We start from the raw sequence: 18,386 nt of genomic DNA on the forward strand, positions 1-18,386 counted from the left end.
AAATAATGGAAGTCTGCCAATTTGATGACAAACCCTGTATTTAAGAGAGTGAGATCTGAAAGCATGAACTGGGACACAATTGAAACCTTAAACCACAGAGATTGACGTAGATGCTAAAAAAGGACAGAGCTGAACAGAAAGACCTTCCACAGTTTAGCACAGTTCAGACACTGAGCACAGGTTGGTTAAAGTAAACTCTCTACTGTAAAACTACTTATTAAACTACCTAATGAATGAGCAATTGTTTGTTTTATCTTGAAAGGTTTTGGGCTGTTAGGGGATCAGTTTAAAACCTGTGTGATCACCACACTGCTCTGAACTACCTTTTGTTGCCACATTCCCATATCTCAGCAATTAAAACAACAGTTAGTTGTCACTTTCAGCTATCCGTGACAGCCTTCATTAGGAAAATGAGTTCAACTTTTGAGTATTTTGAGCTCTTGTAAATATTAAAACTATTCGGCTATACTTATACAAATTTCTGCCCATCCATAATGGTTAAGTTAAAGAAAGTTTAGGTATTTCAGGTCCTACTAAAAATGAGTAAACTCAATCTGCTCATTAAGACTGTACTATATCCTATATGCACACTATATAACTCAAGATCACAATAAACCAGAATTATCCTTTAAAGGAAATCATTATCAATTATGCCATGCAGTAATACACGATGGGAACTCATCAAAATATACTGATTTTTGGCCAGCGTTCTCTTCTAACAAGGTGTTCCCAATAACACAGAAACAGCCTTCGTGTGTTCCTCTGTCTCTACTCACTCTGTCCCCTGATCTGTGATGTCCACAGCTCACTGATATCTAGTCGCTGGTGATGTCCACTCAAAACAGGAATTTCCTTTGAGTGATCCATGACTACTTCTATGATGGTGTCACTACAAGTAACTGCCATTGTGTGGAAAAAGGAAGACAATGCTCCTGCAATAGAGGAGACTATATAGTTTCAGGCCCACAGTGGCCACTACCATGATCAAAGTTTGTTTGACTCTTCCACCTACTGAATTGGATGACCTCAAAAGAGCAACCAATCACTTTGCATTTTCATACAGTACTTTCTGTCTTGCAGTTCTTGCATGTTATGCAGCTTTGCACAATTACCTCATTGTCAGGTAGAAGTAAAGATAGAATCAGATGCTTTGGCTGGATCTCGCCCACATATGTGAAGGGATGCAGAGACAAAACAACATGGTAAAATAGACTGGAATACAACATGAACGGTACTCTGTGCACGTTTTTTTGAAGTTTCTCACGTGACTCCAAAAGTTGTCCACCACTTTGGATGTGATACAACCTTAGCTGGGTTCCTGGGAGTTACTGGGTGAAATCAGTTGCAAAGAAGTTGCTGCAGCAGAAACTTCCTAGTGATTGTTTTTGGTGGCGAGGGCTGCCTGTAGTTTTCATTGGTTTTCTGCAAACAGTCGCTAACACAGTACCACAGTAGTGGTAAAACTAAAAGAAAAAGTGCGTCACAAACCATTTTTCCTTCACAGCCGGTGCGACTTACGCCCGTGTGACTGGGCCCTTACTCACTCGATTCTACATTGTCATCAAAAGTGTGGCATGTTTAAAATGCTGGACAGGTTAACCTCATGTGGTTATTGGTCACGTATCTGCAAAACCCTAATACAAATGGGCAACAGGAATGGTTGACAGCCCCCTGGTGGCCATTAGATAAAGTGCAGGTTTAAGTCACTTCTATGTTGGTTAAATTGTGTCCTGAAATGTGAACTTTAGATTTTGATTACACAACTATAAACTTGAGTTAAACTGCAAAATGTTTGCTTTAATATTAGATTTAATAAAGCTGATAGATTAAGAAGCTTGGAAAGAAAGGGACTGAACTTCTTTAAAGACACTTCACATCTCATCCAAGAGACTTCTTCAGCTCTCAAATTAAATGTGGAGACTCTAAATACCTAGATAGACACTGATTGTATCAACATTCCTTTGTCATATTTGGATGAAATACAAACAAAAAAAGTGTTACTGTCAGTGCTCACAGCGCGTTCTAGAAACCTTGTCCTTGGTAATCGTTTGGTAGGTAGTTCTTAGGTAAAAGAAATATTTCCCCTTAGATGCAGTCCTGAAACTGCAGCCTCCTCTACTGCAGGAACATGCTACTCAGAAAATGTTTCTTTTCCCTGTTGAGAATCTCTAACCTTGTGGTTTGGGGTGGTAAGGAAGTAGAAATAATGTTTCCTTTCCCTCTGGATCCATCTTGCACAGTAGGAACCTAAATATTCAGACTTCATGATAATTCCCCCCTAACTGTCTCCCCTACAGTTGGACCATCTGCGGTGCAGCGACTGGATAGCTCCACGGTGAGAACCTACTCCTGCTGAGAGGAGGAAGAGAGGGACCTTAAACTGTACACTGTATGTAACACAACACAGAATCTCGCCCTGTTTAATGCACAGCTTTCCTCAGAAGCACTTAAAACAGATACTGGATGAAAGAGACGAGGGCCATATTTCCCCCCCAAGATAAGCATATTTGTCTGGTCGGCTTGGCGAGGCTCTGCGGTGTTTTGGCCAGGTAGCTGTGATAAGGTGATAGGAGACAGCAGGGCATGCAGGGAGCTGTGGTCCCATCCTGATGTCTCCCCTTTAATGTCTGTCCAAAAAAGATGAGTCAGTTATGGTCAAAGCTTTAAAAATCAGCTTTTCAGATAAACAAGGAGCGTCTAACACAGAAATTAGTTAACAAAGTTCATTTACATGATTATGACTGTTCACGGCTGCCGTAGAAGGCCTTATGAAACTTATCCAGACTTCACAGATTACTAAGTGAGCTTGCCCTACTCTCCTATCCAACTGCTTTCTTTGTCCTGCCAGGTGCAATGAAAAACTGTAATTTCTCTGAAGTATTTTCTTTGATTTGGGATGCCATCTCACTGTGCCGTCTTTCTGCATCTGCACCACAGAGACGTTCCCTCACAATTTAACTAGCAACCAGATGCTAAAAGCTGAAAAACAATTTTTAAGATTCCAGTTTCCCAAACAATGAGACATTAAACATAATTATGTCTTGCTAAAAAAAACACAAAAAAAAAACAAGAGAGAGTCCTTAAAAACAGTTAAAAATTGTTGAAATGAGTCGGTAATCATAAAACTTTACAAGACCTCAGCTCAATGTTTACTAACGAAACAACGTCCTAATATTTGAACTTGTGTCTTCTTGAATCACCTCTGTGACATAGGCTGTCATCAGTGCATTTACACTGATCAGCCACAACATTAACATTAGAGAAGTAACACTGATCATCTTTTTGCAATGCGGTTGCAAACCTTTGTCTCTACACTGCTGTAAGACCAAGCAAACTGAGCAGGATGTTCCAAAACAAGCCTGATTCAATAACCCCAAGGACTCAAACATTTTACTACCAGGCACAACAGGACATCCCCAAAGGTCAACTGTCCATGACCTGACAGGTCAGAGCAGATTTGTTGTAAGATTAGGAAGGTGGTTTTATTGTTGTGGCTGTACCAGTTCAGGCATTTCAGTCATGCAATAAGGACTAAGGTTAAAGTGAAATAAGTGTGTAGGGAAAGGTAGAGCACAGCAGAGGGGGTTGAATCAATGAGGGAAAAGGTGCTGTGTTATAACTATAATAAGATCATTGTGCAGGCAGTTTCTAATGCTCTCACCAGCTTGTTATACTCCTACACAGCAAAAAAAGTAAATGATGCAAAGTTCAGAGCATTTCAGAAACTGGGGATACTGTACCAGAACGATACAGTAAGACATTTGCATACCTTTGCAGGCTTCTGCATTTCAGGAGCAGTATTTACTGAAGGTGCAAAACTTGATAAAATATTTACCTACTTACTTTTTGGGGGGATTTGTTTAGTAGCAACATTAAACCTCCTCAGTTTGAAGTTGCAAAGCAGTAAAGCATGAAAACATCCGATGGGAGTGAAGAGTTTTATAGGCGCTATACAGCAGCAGACCTGTCATTATCTGCTGCTGTGTTCAGTTATGGCTCTGCTGTGCGCTGAGCCGCACTTTAGAACAGCTTACAGCCCAAAACACTGTTGTTGAAGTTGTGTGGCTGAGCTGAAAGAACGCAATGAAGCCTGTCAATAAACTGAGTGCATAAAAAAATGTGTAGAAGAAGACTTTAACACCATCCATTAAGCAGACAGGGAAGTAATTAATCATTATGCATAACTTAGTTACCTCAGCTATGTCACATATGTAAATGGGGCTGCATAAAATAAGATCAGGCTCTATGAAACTGCCGGTACCAGATGATCAATATTTACCTCTTAAAGCTGAAAACTATGTTTCCAGGGAGCCTCGTGTTTTATTAACAAGAGCCAAATTCCCAGTCATTGGACTTTTGTGCTGGTTCTTTGTATACAGGTTATATATGTATGCCAGTTAGAACGTGGGAGGAAAAAAAACTGCATCTTGGGCACCTGACTCAGTCCACTGTGGTGAATCTAGTCTGCTCTAGCTTCATATTTCTATTTGCTGGACTTTAACTCCTATCCCCTTTAGTTTGCAAGGGGCAGCCAATGAGAACATAGTCAAACAGAATTTTTTACAGAATTTGTAGGAGGGGCTTGTCAAGGGTTTCCCCAGAGGGCGAAAGCAGGCTGCACATGAGCCTACGCTGTATTTATTGGTGATCAAATATTCTGATTTCCTGTCGGCAATCCTTGCCTTGCCATTAATTCTCATCTGTTCCCAATTGGAAGAAACCTGAAAATACCCCTGGGGCTCCTGTGCCTGAGTTGACCTCATTAGTTTTTCTAATCTGTTATCCCCATCTGAAATTGAGCATTTAGATCACTCTGAAGTATGAATTTTTGCCTCACAGGGATTACTTTCATACACTCATTTCATGAAAAATTGGCTATATTTAATATAAGAATCTACAATTTTAACAGAAAATATGGGGGATTTTAAGAGGTCCCTTTGAAAGTTCTTTTAAAGGCTGATTCATTAAAATAAGGATGCCACTAAATATATCTGAAAGCATCTTTATCCATCTTGTTTAGCTGATACCTACAAGAAAGGTCAAAGGTTCACCTCGAAACATCGAAAAATGGGGTAAAAATAACTAAGTGCTCTCTCATTAAAATTTACTCACTGTTTCCCCTTAAGGTGCAGTTCTGAAAGGAGACTAATTAGTGGAGCTGCTGGATGGGTGAAACCTGCTGAGGAGTGAACCATTCTGACACGCACTGCCAAGAAGCCCTGCTCTCCTCTCTAACACCACCCCCACATCCACAACCCCTTTTCGTCCCCTATAATGTGGGCACCAGACGCCGGTGCTAAACTGTCCTGCAGGCTGTCCCATTTCTACCTTTTACATGTACAGTTACTTGTCAAAGCATAATGTACTGTGTATTTCTTCTACAGGAGATGTGTAGGTTATCTGTAAATTAATATAAATATGCCATTTTTAATATATACATATATATATATATGCACACACATAAATATATATATATATGCACACACACAAACACATGTATAAAAAGATATTCAGTTTGTGCAAAAAAAAACAAACAAAAAAAACCCCATCTCTGCCACCTCATTTAGTGGACCATAGATTACTATATGCTGCTCTTAACATATTACCCCATCCCTCTAGATCATTTTGTACATATGGTTTTATTTTTTCATTGTGCTGCTGCTGATGATGATAATGATAATTATGACGATGATGATCCTGTGCTGCACCATAAAGTGAGAGGAAGAGACTGGATGTTGTGGCAAAACACACCCTCTAGTGGTGGGGGAAAAAAACAACTTCTAGTCCCCATTCTAGCAACTACGTGATCCTTTCTTATGGACTCATTTTTAAAAAAAGCATTTTGAGGGGATGTGTCGACACGCAGGAAAAACATGACAAGCACTTTCTTTAAAAAAAACAAAAAACAAATAAAAAACAAAAACGCATCAACTCAACGGACTATTTAGTAGCCAAGGACAAAATAAAAGAGACGCCGATGCTCTCTGAAGTCGCACAAAACTTCCTCTCAGAGATCAAAGGGGGGAAAAAAGAAGAGGCAGTGCGTCATACATAGAACATGTCACTTGTTGTACTGTATGTTTCGTCAGGCGATGCATTTACACAAAAAGGACAACTACACTTTTAGCCGAGCTGGCCTTCTCCCCCCCTCCTCCCTCCTTTCAGACAAACAGATGAAATAACTGAAAGACAGACTGCTTTAGCTCATAGTGTGTGTAGAGTGTATATGACCATGTTGAAGTGAGGTGACTTAATGATAAAACAAACAAACAAAAAAAAAAAACCCTGTTGCTTGCTGTGACTTACATTTGGTGTAATCGTTAACGCTTTTTCTGTCAGTTTTCACAGGGTGACCTGCCGTGCTGCCCTGTTATCTGTCTTTTAGTTATTTCCGACGGACGACTCAAAATCAAGTCTTAAAAGCTTTTAATTTTTCATTTTAATTTCTTCGATTTGCACGAACAACAAATCGCTTTATTTTGTGTCCTGTCCCCCCCCCCCCTCCCCCTTTTTTTTTATTTTTATTTTTATTTTTTTTACTACTTCTTGTACTTTGGTCGAAACAGTGGTGAGCAAACAAATTTTCATTGTCAATAAAACAAACAAAAAAAAAAGAAAAATACTGTCAATGAGTCTTCATTATTTTTCATGAATAACAAAGCCATACTTTGCATTCACATTATTATGTTGTTTTCAATACATATACAAAGGGCAGAACAATTTTATGTTATAATGAATATGGCACCTGTATTCTGTAATGTAACCCTGTTTTGCATGAATTGTTTTTGATTTCCAGTTAGTTTGGGTTTTCTCATTTAATTTGTATTGTTTGAAAATGTTTAGTTTTAGGTTAGTTTCTATTAGTTTCAGTGTTAAATTTGTATGGAGGGCATATCCTCGGGGCAAGATTTAGGAAAATTTGTATGTTTTTGTTCACAATCATTTCAGCTTTTATTTTTTCAAAAGTCTAGCTTTGAATTTCAGTCAACTTTTTCACCTCTAGTTGTAGTTTTAACTATAATAACATTCATCAAAATGTTAATAATTTGATTCTGATAACACAGGGTTAGTCATTCAGTTCGATCTCACAGCCTGAAAGTGCGTTAATTGGACGGACTTTAAAAAAAAATTATACACACACACATATAGTAGCAGTATAGGGGGCTTGTTTACAAGCTGTTGTTTTTTGTGTGTGTGTCATTTACTTTTTGTTCTGTAGTAAAAAATATTTCCCCCTTTTATGGTATTGCTCCCCTTTTTGTCATGCCTTTGTGAGAAAAAGCACCACAAAATGCCAACTCGGCAGCCAAAATGTATCCAAAAATCAAAACAAGAACAAACAACACGCCGTTCCAGCTAAAGCTGTTCATTCATTTGGATTTAGCCTTTGTTAGTAACATAAAGTGACTACATTAACAAATGCTAAATGCTTCATATGACGTTTTTGTTCACTCCCTTGCATTAAACACACAGGTCTGCACTTTAGTTGCATTACTTTTGTTTCATGACTGATAGCCAGAATCATAAAAATGATTATTCAGTTATTTCTAGATCTAACTGTATGATCCATTCAAAATAGAAATATGAATCCACTTGTGTGGATCTGGACTGGTTTCCAAAGGCTAGACATCAATGTCTACCTTTTCTTAATTTAGAAAACAAGAAAAGTTTCTTATTTCACTGAGAAATTGTGCTCACATTTGCAGCACTTTGTGCGTAGCATGAGCATTTTTGCACACTTATTATTAATGGAGTGACTTTTGTGTTGCCAGAAACTGCTTAGACTGTCCTGTTGGCATCCCACTGATGAACTCAGGCTGCACCGTGTCTGGACGCTCTCTCTATTTGCTTCTCGATGTCTTTAAACACCTCCGGGTCCTCAATAGTTGGAGAGATCTGTGGAAAAAAAAAAAAATCTTAACATGTGTAAAATAAGGAGGGGATGTTTTTCTCATTTTCATTCATTATTTTAATATGGCATTATTAGTTCATTAGAAGTATATAACCAGTTTTGCATTAAATATAAATTGAAGTTTTTGACCTTACATTATATTTTGCATTTACAGTGATGGCTATAATTTCAGTTTGATCTTTTTCCTTGCAGGTACCAGAATAATAACATGATTTTCCATTGCAGATGTAACCATGATCATTCCATACACATTGCAGTTTGTCGCTTATTCTAGAGTTGTGCTCAAGTTAATTAAAGGTTAAAAGCTACAGCCAGCGCGAGTCTGGCTGATCTATGGAGGGCAAAGGCGTTGAGCTTGGAAGGCCGCACGCGCTTACACAGCACTTATAAGATGTTATTCTTGGTGATTTTGTGCTTAGTCATGTTTTAATATGTTTTAAGTAGAAGTAGCTGATCCAGCAATATTCATTTAATATTATATACTTGATTTAGAGCAATACACACTGATGGTCTGAGTAAATGAAAGAGTCCTTGTAGCTGCCATGTTGTGTCTTAGCAGGGTACAGACGGTTCCAGGAGACGGGGGCAGTCAGCGTCTGCCCTCGGGAAGGAGACAATGTTATTCTTTGTGTTAAATAAAATTGTCAACATTGATTGTATTGCACCTGTCACTACGCATGAAGGGGCGTTCTAATACCCTGATTTCATAAAACTATGGTGATGTGTTTTTTGAGACGAGATCTGAGACCGTCTGCATACAGTGTCCATCTCCCACGTGTGTGATCATTAAATCATCGTTTGACTCAACCCGACCGGACCAGTGTTGTTATTATGGGTTTTTTCCTCTGGTGTCCATCCCCAATATTTTGAACCTTAACATTTTGGGGGCTCGTCCTGTGATATTGGGGTGGATGTGCGAGGTGTGGACGGTCTGAGGTGGTCGAGCGGACAGGCACGGACCAGGGATCTGATGTGAGTGAGTGAGCTTCCCGGGTGCATCTAAAAGGTAAGGCACTGCCTGTTGAGTTGATTCCCAAATTGTGCCAAATTGGGCTGCATTAAATTAAAAGTCTACTCACTGACGTTGCTGGTGGGTGTCTGTTTTGATTTTGATGAGAATCACCGTGTGTTATGCAGTTAAAGTTGCTTAAGAGTATTTAATGAAGTTGAAGAAATATGAACGTAATAATGTTGGGTTTGAGTCCCTGGATATTGAGTTAAAGGCTCAGGTAGTTTGGTAGGGAATTGGTCATGTTGTTGGTTAAAGTCCAAATTGGTTATAAGTGTGGTCCTGTGTGATTATAAGTGAGGGTTGGCTCCATTGACCTCTAGGTGGCACTTGCCTTAGTCAGACTCTTGTTTTAGGGTGTTGACTGTTGTTTCAAATTGTTACAAATTATTATAGGACGGCACCAGAAGTTGCTAAGAAGCGCATAGCCCGGAGGTTACGCTCCCTCCTGGCCGTGGACGCGCGGTCTTGACCTGTCGGCGAACAGGGTTAGTTCAGTTTGGCTTAACTGTGGGGTACAGGGCATCCCGGAATCAAGCTAGGAGTTAGAGTCTCCTCACCGTTTTAAACGGTGTCATGTGCTTTTTTGGATACTGTTAAATTGAGTTAGGGATTTTAGAAATTAGGTCAGAAACTGTTCCAGAAGTAACAGATACTGTTTAATTGATTACAAAAAAGTTACCTTTCTTCGGTTGGACCCGTTATGGTTAAATTTGTCGAAATTGTGTAGGTGCTCTTTAGAAATTAGGTCAGAAACTGTTCCAGAAGTAACAGATACTGTTCAATTGGTCGTAAAAAAGTTATCTTTCTTCGGTGAGACCCGTTATATTAAATTTGTCGAAATTTGTTAGGTGCTGAATCTGTCAGGCCTGTCAGTGATTGTAAATATAAGACGTCTTTTGTAATATAAAATAATAGAATTTTGTCTGAGCTTTGTGTGACCCTGTGTGTGACGAGAGCGCACTGCAGCGCTGCGAGCTATTTTTAGACGGTGTGTGAACATGCAGATGAGCTGGTGGCAGGAAGGAGAACGGAGCTTCTTCACTTCCTGCCCAGAGTGTGTGAGCCTTATAAGCAGAAGGCTTTTTATTGCTGAAAGCTTGTAAATAAGCTGCTGGCTTTGATGTTATAACAATGTAAATAGTTTTTGATTTAAAAAGAGTGGTTTAAATAATTTTCAGACACACCTTGCAAATGTGCTTATAATGAGTTGGCACTCGGCCTTTTGAAGGTCAGAAGCTTCGTTCGGCGTGACTGTCCGGACTGATAAAGTGTAGTAAATGCCTTGAGTGCAGAGGGCTAAATGCAAACAAGCTTACACACACATAGGTTATGATTAGAATAGGTCCCTAGAAGGCTTTTGAATGTTTTAAACCAAGTCTGAATCACTAGAAGGTTATTAGTTAATTACAGTTGATTTATGTAATATAAAAAGCATTTAAGACTGAGTAACTTCAGTTTTTGAGGAGGATAAGAGAGTGTTCCTAGATCAGAGTAAGTTGCTGTAAGTCAGTTGAAAATAATTTAATTAAATCCTAAACATTTTATACTGATAGCATAACTGATTTTAAGCTATATTTTGAGCAAGTAGCAAGCATGACAAAACAAATTTCCCACGTGTGGGACTAATAAAGGTTATCTTATCTTATCTTATCTTAAGTAAAGTTCATGAAGTTTTCTGAGCTGCCATGACACAGAGAAAGTGGAGTGTTTCACCCTGAAAGGATGAAATGATGCTCTGCCTTTGTAGTCAAGTTCAAACATAGGCCGTAAATAAATATGAGCCACTAATAAGCGTGACATAATTAATAACTTCAAACAATAAAGCATATTGAGTGAGTGACCCAGATAACAAAATTTATGAGCACGCAATAAAGTGGACCTGTTAGAACCCCTTTGACATTTGTCCCTTCAACAATAAATGATTATATTGTGTCCCATGCATTAAACAGTCCCATTTAACACAGATAATTTCCTATTTATATAAAATATAAGCAAACATGGCAGCGCTGCATTCTGTCACTTGTTGTATAAAAATTACTGAAATGGAGGGTTTGCTGGGGGTCAGCTGTGAGTGTCACGTTGTCGCACATGAAGGTGATGCACCTTATGAGATGACAGTGTGGTCTGAGATTGAGGTGCATGAATTAAATACCTATGTGCAACGTTGTCTTCTCCTATTTCGAGGCTTAAAGGAGATAACTGAGAATGAAAATGATCCAAATTGGGTGCCTACAGACGCGGCTCATTTTGCCTATGCTACGATAGAACACGGTGAATTTGTCACTTTGTGAGCAAACATGATATTGCTTTGGGGCAATTTTCTGAGAAAAATTTAAGGCTGTGTGAATGAATTCGAGCTGTGTTATTGTTTTGTGCCCCGAGGTCAATATGTAGTGTGTATGATATTATAACATTTATATTACAGAGTGAAAAGTGGTCATTATAAGTGAATATTGAAAGAGGCTTGGTTAAGTCTTGACACACTGCGTTGGCTGTGTGTCTTACCAAGCAGATCACAAGGAGACAGTGACCCTTGGAGGAGTGAAAGTAATTGTGAAACTTAACAGGCAGACGCTGCGGGCTGACCCAAAGGGAGGAGCCGTATAACGTCACAAAAAGGGAGGTAAGCCTGTGTTCTAGGATAATGGCTGACGGCCCGAGCATGACACCTACTGGGCACAGAGGCTATAAGCCTCTGAAGGAGCAGCAGGAACAGTTAAAAAGAGCCATTCATTTAGCTTCTCCTGGATCATCAAAATTAGCTGAGAAGGAATGCAAAGCAATGGAAGCTGAGCTAAGCAAGCTTATTGCTTCCCAACAGAGAGGGCTGGATGACAAAATAGCCCTAAGTCTTGTGCTCAAAATAGAAAGAGAGAGATGTGAGCAGCAACTGGAACAACTGCAAACCGAGGCAGAGAAACGTTCAATTAACTGGAGAATTAACCAACAAATCAAGAAACTACAGCAAACACATGCAAAGTGTTGCAAGTGGATGTTCTTGTGGAACGGAGCATCTTCCTGGATGGAGGAGGATGACACAGCTGAAACAGAAGATATGGAAAGCATAGTGGAGGCTTTGAAACAACTGAAAAAGCAAAATAAGAAGCTGGAAGACCAAATGAAGAACTGGATTCCAAAACCAGGAGATGCTAACAAGTATCACACAGCAGAGATTCTTCCTTGGGCCACATTAACATCTAATGCTGTAGGACGACAACATGTCATGCCTGTAATGACCCTAAGGGGAGGACAAGTTCAGGGCCCAGATGGACAGACGGCAGCGGTTGTAGGAGGAGTAGCTGATGTTGAATACACCAGGGCACCACTGGTGTTTCATAACGAAGGGCCTATGACAGTTAAATGTCAGTCCCTGAGTGGGGGAGGGAAAGTGATAACATTAGCCGCAGATGAAGGCTTGACTTCGCCTTCCTGTTCACATGAGAGAGGAGACAGGCCAGAAGCCGAAGCATCAAGAGAGAGCCTGCCAGACCATACTGGAGAAGCGGATCGGACCCCAACAAACGAGGAAATGATTTCACCGGTGGAAAGGATAGCACAACCGGCTTTCATCGAGCTTCCAACACCAGCAAGAGAAGAGCAGGCCCATACCAGCAGGTCAAAACACTCCAAAGCAATGGCCAAGTCAGACACATGGGCAGGAGAAGTATTCGGACGAATGCTTGAAGACCCACAAGGGCTATTGGAAGTATTAAATACGCTGAAGACCGTAAAGGACAAAATGACCAAAAGCATGGCAGAAGAGGAGAGCGACAATGATTCATCTACCTCAGAGGAGGAAGATAACGACAGAGGAGGAGTCGCGTCAGAACCAAGTATAGCCAGGAATCTTAGGTCGAGACAGGTGAAAAAAGAGCAGGGACAGAGGAGGCCTATTTTTAAGAGTTTAAAAGGCAAGGGAAAATTGGGACAGTGTAAAACTGTGACCAAAGCAGAAAAAGCTGCGGGCACTCATTATAATTTGCCTTTAGTGGCTGGTGCAAAAAATGAACCAGTGTACCGCGCATACAAAGTAAGAGATTTGGAGGCATTGGTTAAACAGCTTCCACCTATAACTGGAGGAGGAGCAAGGTGGTTGCGTGAATTAGGCAGGCTAACAGAAGGAGAAGAGCTTGCGATTGGTGATTTTCGCGCCATTTCTGCGCGGTGTATGCTCGGTGGTGGGCTAGCAGATGTAGAGGCCATAGCTCGCACAACTCGCTATGCAAATGATTTGCCTTATCATGAAGTGCAATGTGCTTTGTCTGACGCAGTCCGTGAAAAGTACCCAACCCCTAACACAGGAGCCATACCTAAAATAACTTGGGACCCCCAAAACACACCTAGAGAGTTTTTAGAAAAAGCCAGAGATCAGTGGTTGTTAGAAACAGGTACCCATCCGGGTAGGGAAGGTGAGCATCGGGCGTGGTTTCGCTCAGCGGTGCTGGCAGGGCTGCCAAATCAGGTCATAGAAGATCTACAGAAAAACCCAGATTTTGCCGTAGCAGATTCGGTGCAGTGGGAAAGACACGTCTCACATTGTTTACAGCTGGAGCAGGACAGGGCGAACAAGCAGAAAAAAGAGTTGGAGGAGGCACAAGCGTCTCTACTCAAACTACAGTTGGCGGAGGCCAGAAACAAAGCCTGCGAAAAGAAAAAAGAGGAAAAAGAAAAAACAGAAAAAATGATGATAGTTGCGATCCAGCCTGGTCCTGGGCCTGAATGGCCAGATAGTGGCCCGGGTCCCTGCACTAATGACGGATGGCCCGCCAATGCACCAAGGCAGAACCAACCCACAGGGAATTGGGGAACCGGTGGATCGTACAGAGGGCGTGGTGGCTCAGCGGAGGGAGTACTAAGAGCTCGTGACACGGGGAATCTCAGCAGTGTGCCTTGGAATGTCTGTTGGAATTGTGGAGCAGAGGGTCATTGGAGCAAATATTGCCCAGAACGTCGTCAGAACAATCAAAGAAGAGGCTACCAATCCCAGGCACGTGGAGCTCCGAGAGCAAGAGATGGCTATAGGGGAGCATATCAGGCCCCAAACCCGAGTGCAGCACCAGCCGCGCAGTATCCGGTGGCTGACTGGAGGGAGGACCAGTACTGAAGGGACCCGGAGGGACAAAACAGCATGGAAATGGCAGATCCCATGCTGTTAATGACTGTGGAAGGGACAGAATTACCCTTCTTAGCGGACACTGGCGCAACCTATTCAACCTTGAGAGCAGCACCAGACAGTGCAAAGTTGTCCTGCCACACAGCGAACGTGGTGTGTATTTCCGGGATCCCAACAACTCTGCCAGTGACTGACCCAGCTTTGACAAAGCTGGGCAAGCAGACTTTGAAACACAACTATGTGGTGTCATCGCAAGCGCCAGTAAATCTCATGGGCAGGGACCTGCTCGTGAAGTTGGGCGCCACAATCACATGTTCAGCAGATGGATTATCTGTGACTCTGCCAGGGGGCCAGCATTTTCCGTGCCTGGGAACAAATTCAAAGACTCAATATCTGCTTCAAGACTGTGAAAGAGCAAAAGCCGACATCTACTGGGGGAGACTAGTGAAAGAGGATGTTCTGAGGCAATTTCAGCTGTGGAGACCCTGGATAATGAGCTTGGCAGTTTACCTCCCTCCGCGCGAACCTTACCACGTGTCTTTGTTTTATGATAAAGATAGTGACGACACCTATCGTGAATTATTTCAGTCTGATCTTGAGGGTCAGACGTGGAATGTGCAAACACATGACATCTACATCGGACCAGAAGGTGTAGCCGCGGCTGTGAAATTAACTGATGAACAACTGCCTTGGTACAATGTGGAAGAAAATTCAACCCCTCACATTACATTGGCGGTCCACCAAGGTCATGGTGCAGGTGATCTGGGTCCAATGGTCAGGCGAGCACTGGACGACACAGGGTGGCAAAGAACCCAAATTCCTAACTTATCTTATGCTCCAAATTGTAAAACCTATCGCATAACTTGTGCCTGTGATGACACAGTGATCTTGGAACATAAAGAAATTTCAAAAACACATGGTGAGGAGAGAGTAGATCATTCTGATGCAGTTGCTAGATTGTCGAATCTGCCTGACAGTCTATGGTCAAAAGGGCCCACGGATGTTGGCCTAGCTAAGTGTCCTCCTGTCTTGTTCCAGCTGAAATCAAACACACCAATCAATAGACCACAGTATAAACACAAACCTGAAGCAGAGGAAGGAATTACAGAAACAATAGAAGGCCTGTTAAGGGCCGGGGTGTTAGAGCCCTCTCACTCACTGTGGAACACACCAATTCTACCAGTGGAGAAACATGGAACAGGAAAATACCGCATGACACATGATTTGAGAGCCATTAATGAAATATTACTCTCTACCACTGCACCAGTACCAAATCCGTACACAGCTTTATCAGCTATCACATGTGGCCAAAAGTGGTTCACGTGCATTGACCTGGCAAATGCATTCTTTTGTCTTCCTCTGCATGAGTCATTCAGAGACATTTTTTCATTCACATACAGAGGCCAACAACTCGGAGACACACGGTTGCCACAAGGCTTTGCACTTTCTCCAGGCATTTTCATTAAGGTGCTTAAAGAAGCCCTGTCGTCATGTCATTTGCCTGATGATTGTACATTAATACAATATGTTGATGATCTTCTCATTGCAGCCCCGTCAGCAGCGGATTGTACAGCGGCGTCGTTCGTTGTGTTGAATAGGTTGGCGGAATGCGGCTTTGAAGTAAGTAAAGACAAGCTGCAGTTAGTTCGCCCTGAAGTGACCTTTTTGGGCCGGGTAATCGCACACAAATCAGTGGGTTTGATGAACACACACAGAGACCAAATTCTGACACACCCAAAACCGCGAACTGTGAGAGAAATGCTTTCTTTTCTTGGTTTAACAGGTTACAGCAGGCAGTTCATTCTGGATTATGCAGGTAAAACTGCCCCTTTAAGGGGCCTAATGAAGCAAGTTGGCGTTCGACACCTTAAGGCTGAGCTGCCTTGGACGCCTGAAGCTGAAGTCGCATTTATTAGGGTAAAACAGGATTTATAAAGGGCCTAAGATTTAGTCACACCCAACTATGATGAGCCATTCTAATTGGATGTTTCTGAAACAAACTCAATTGTGAATGGAGTGTTGTTTCAGAAAAAAAGGGGGGGGGGGGGGGGGGTAGAGATGTGCTCATGTATGTAAGTGTAAAACTACATCCAACAGAAGCAAAGCATCCTACATGCACACAACATGCAGCAGGGGTCGCTAGAATTATCCAAAAAAACAGCACATGTAGTGAGAGAACACCCACTAAAAATACTTACTACACATAGCATAGTGGCATACGTGAATTCACAAGCATTTTGTATGTCACCACGGGCACAACAGAGACTGAGCAAAGTCTTAGAGGCCCCAAATTTGATGACTGCGCCAAAAGAGCACAGATTGAGGAAAAGATTAGAGAGGACCTGAAGGCCGAACCCATACCGGGAGCTGAGGACTGGTTCACCGATGGATGTTGCCACCGAGACGAAGGAGGACTGAAAGCAGGGTGTGCGGTGGTTTGCAGAGTAGAAGGAGATTATCAGGTCAGAGAGTCAGGAAGGATTGAGGGAAAGCAGTCGGCCCAGAGAGCTGAAGTGATAGCCCTAGCTCGAGCTTTGAGACTAGCCAAGAACAGGAGAGTGAACATCTACACCGATTCGGCATATGCGTTTGGAGCAGCGCAAGTGGAGCTGCCTCAGTGGAAAAGAGCAGGATTCAGAACAGCAACCAATGCACCTATTTCCCACAAACATGAAATGGAGGAACTGGAAAAAGCCTTGGCTGACCCAGAGGAGGTGAGTATTATAAAATGCAAAGCTCACTCCCAAGGAACCAGCATGGTGGAAAAAGGAAACCAGAGAGCAGACGAAGCCGCGAAGGAGGCCGCAGGCTACAAAGGACGGAGACAAATGATACAGGTAACTCCAGAAGAGGAGATATCTGTTGACCTGATTGAGGAAGTCAAACAGGCCCAGGAGGAGGCATCCCCAGAGGAAAAGGGGGTGTGGAAAAACAAAGGAGCCTGGCAGGATGGAAATTTGTGGAGGGGGCCAGACGGGCGCCCCGTGCTGACAGCCAAAATGGCAGAACAGAAGGTGGATGAAGCCCACGGACTCGCCCACGTGGGGATAGCCCAGATGGAGAGAAACTTGTGTCATTGGTGGCATCCTGAGCTGCAAACAGGGAGACAGTTTCCGGCACCTTGGACGGTGGGCTCGGTTGAACGGGACAAAAAGGGGAACCGGTCCCACGCAGACTACTGGAACGAGTTAAAGGCGCTTGTGTCCAGTTTCACAAAACAGGCGGCTGGTGAAGGGCCCACAGGAGAAGGAGAGGTCCCGGACGCGAAAACAGTGTGGCTGAGAGTCATCAAACGCAAGTGGAAGGAACCCCGCTGGATTGGTCCATACGAGGTATCGGCTCGGACGGCGACAGCAGTCCAACTGAAGGGGAAAGGCGACACCTGGTATCACTGGACGCAGTGGGCTTGGTGGGGAAGGATCAATCTCCACCCAACACAGGTGAAATTGAGAGGCAGAATAAACCCTCACACCTGTGCAACGGGCCGACCGGTGGTCTACCCGGAAGGTCGAAGAAAGAAGAGCAGCCTAGGAGGAGATCGCCGCGCCAACGAAAAGGAGCGGTACCACACTGAACACCTAGAACAAGAGAGAGGCTCTGATAAAGGGCTTTGAACTTTTTACTACACCATAACATTCACATACCACCATGCCATCACAACAATTAGACACTGGTGATGAAAGAAGAGTTTCAAAAGCCATCACAATGTTAAAAATTATTATGAGTTTGATGTCAATTATGTTGCTAATCATGGCTATTTGTTTTTTGATTTGTTTGTTGCAGACCGACCCGGGAAACCAGTCTGAGCACGGAGGCCATGCCAGTCCGGCGTTGTTTGATACACCAATTACATCACGCGTGATCTATAGTGATTTAAAGCTGCGGGCAAGAGTGAAGCGCGAGGTCTCTGGTAAAAAGGATGAGTGTCTCAGCACATATGGTGGTTTAGAATTAGATTATGTTATTGGCCCCACAATTTCTTTTATGTTTGATCTGTGTGATGTTGTTAATTGTAGGGACGTCGGCAGTGCCTGGAGGGGATATAATGTGTGGCTCTGTTGGGATTATTCAGTGAGTACGCACTGCGAGAGGGGAAATCGTCCATATGACAGCTGGTGCCGTAATTGGGACCAGGTAAGGGGTTACACTGGGCAAAATTGGGAACCGTTAGAACTAGGATCAGAAAACGAGCTTAAACTACAGAGGGATTTTAGCCCCTCTGGAAACGCGTTAACCTTATCATTGGGGAATTGGCATCGCAAACAATCTATGTATTTGGTTCTGGGGGTGGAAATAGCGGGGGTTGATCCAAAAGGGTTAAGAACGCAAGAACGTAGATAGGATCAATT

At 42.5% G+C, this 18,386-nt stretch overlaps 2 protein-coding genes across 7 annotated transcripts in view; one reads left to right on the forward strand and one right to left on the reverse strand.

Moving 5' to 3' along the window:
* ppfia2 (PTPRF interacting protein alpha 2) overlaps window positions 1-6,516 on the forward strand; it is a 188,181-nt gene extending 181,665 nt beyond the window's left edge. For 2 of the 6 annotated variants that reach the window (XM_080886013.1, XM_080886018.1), the window contains 2 exons: window positions 2,298-2,389; window positions 5,127-6,516. In XM_080886013.1, the coding sequence (XP_080742139.1) occupies window positions 2,298-2,356 (59 nt within the window). In that variant the 3' untranslated portion in view covers window positions 2,357-2,389; window positions 5,127-6,516. The remainder of the gene's footprint in view (window positions 1-2,297; window positions 2,390-5,126) is intronic. The other 4 variants (XM_080886014.1, XM_080886016.1, XM_080886015.1 and 1 more) reach the window with 2 other exon arrangements.
* A 30-nt stretch (window positions 6,517-6,546) lies between these two features.
* The window catches only part of acss3 (acyl-CoA synthetase short chain family member 3), a 67,637-nt gene continuing 55,797 nt past the window's right edge, over window positions 6,547-18,386 (reverse strand). The window contains exon 16 of the mRNA XM_080886019.1: window positions 6,547-7,896. Within this exon, the coding sequence (XP_080742145.1) occupies window positions 7,813-7,896 (84 nt within the window). The 3' untranslated portion in view covers window positions 6,547-7,812. The remainder of the gene's footprint in view (window positions 7,897-18,386) is intronic.

The sequence above is a fragment of the Rhamphochromis sp. 'chilingali' genome (genome assembly GCF_963969265.1).
Source record: "Rhamphochromis sp. 'chilingali' genome assembly, chromosome: 7".
NCBI classification, from domain to species: domain Eukaryota; kingdom Metazoa; phylum Chordata; class Actinopteri; order Cichliformes; family Cichlidae; genus Rhamphochromis; species Rhamphochromis sp. 'chilingali'.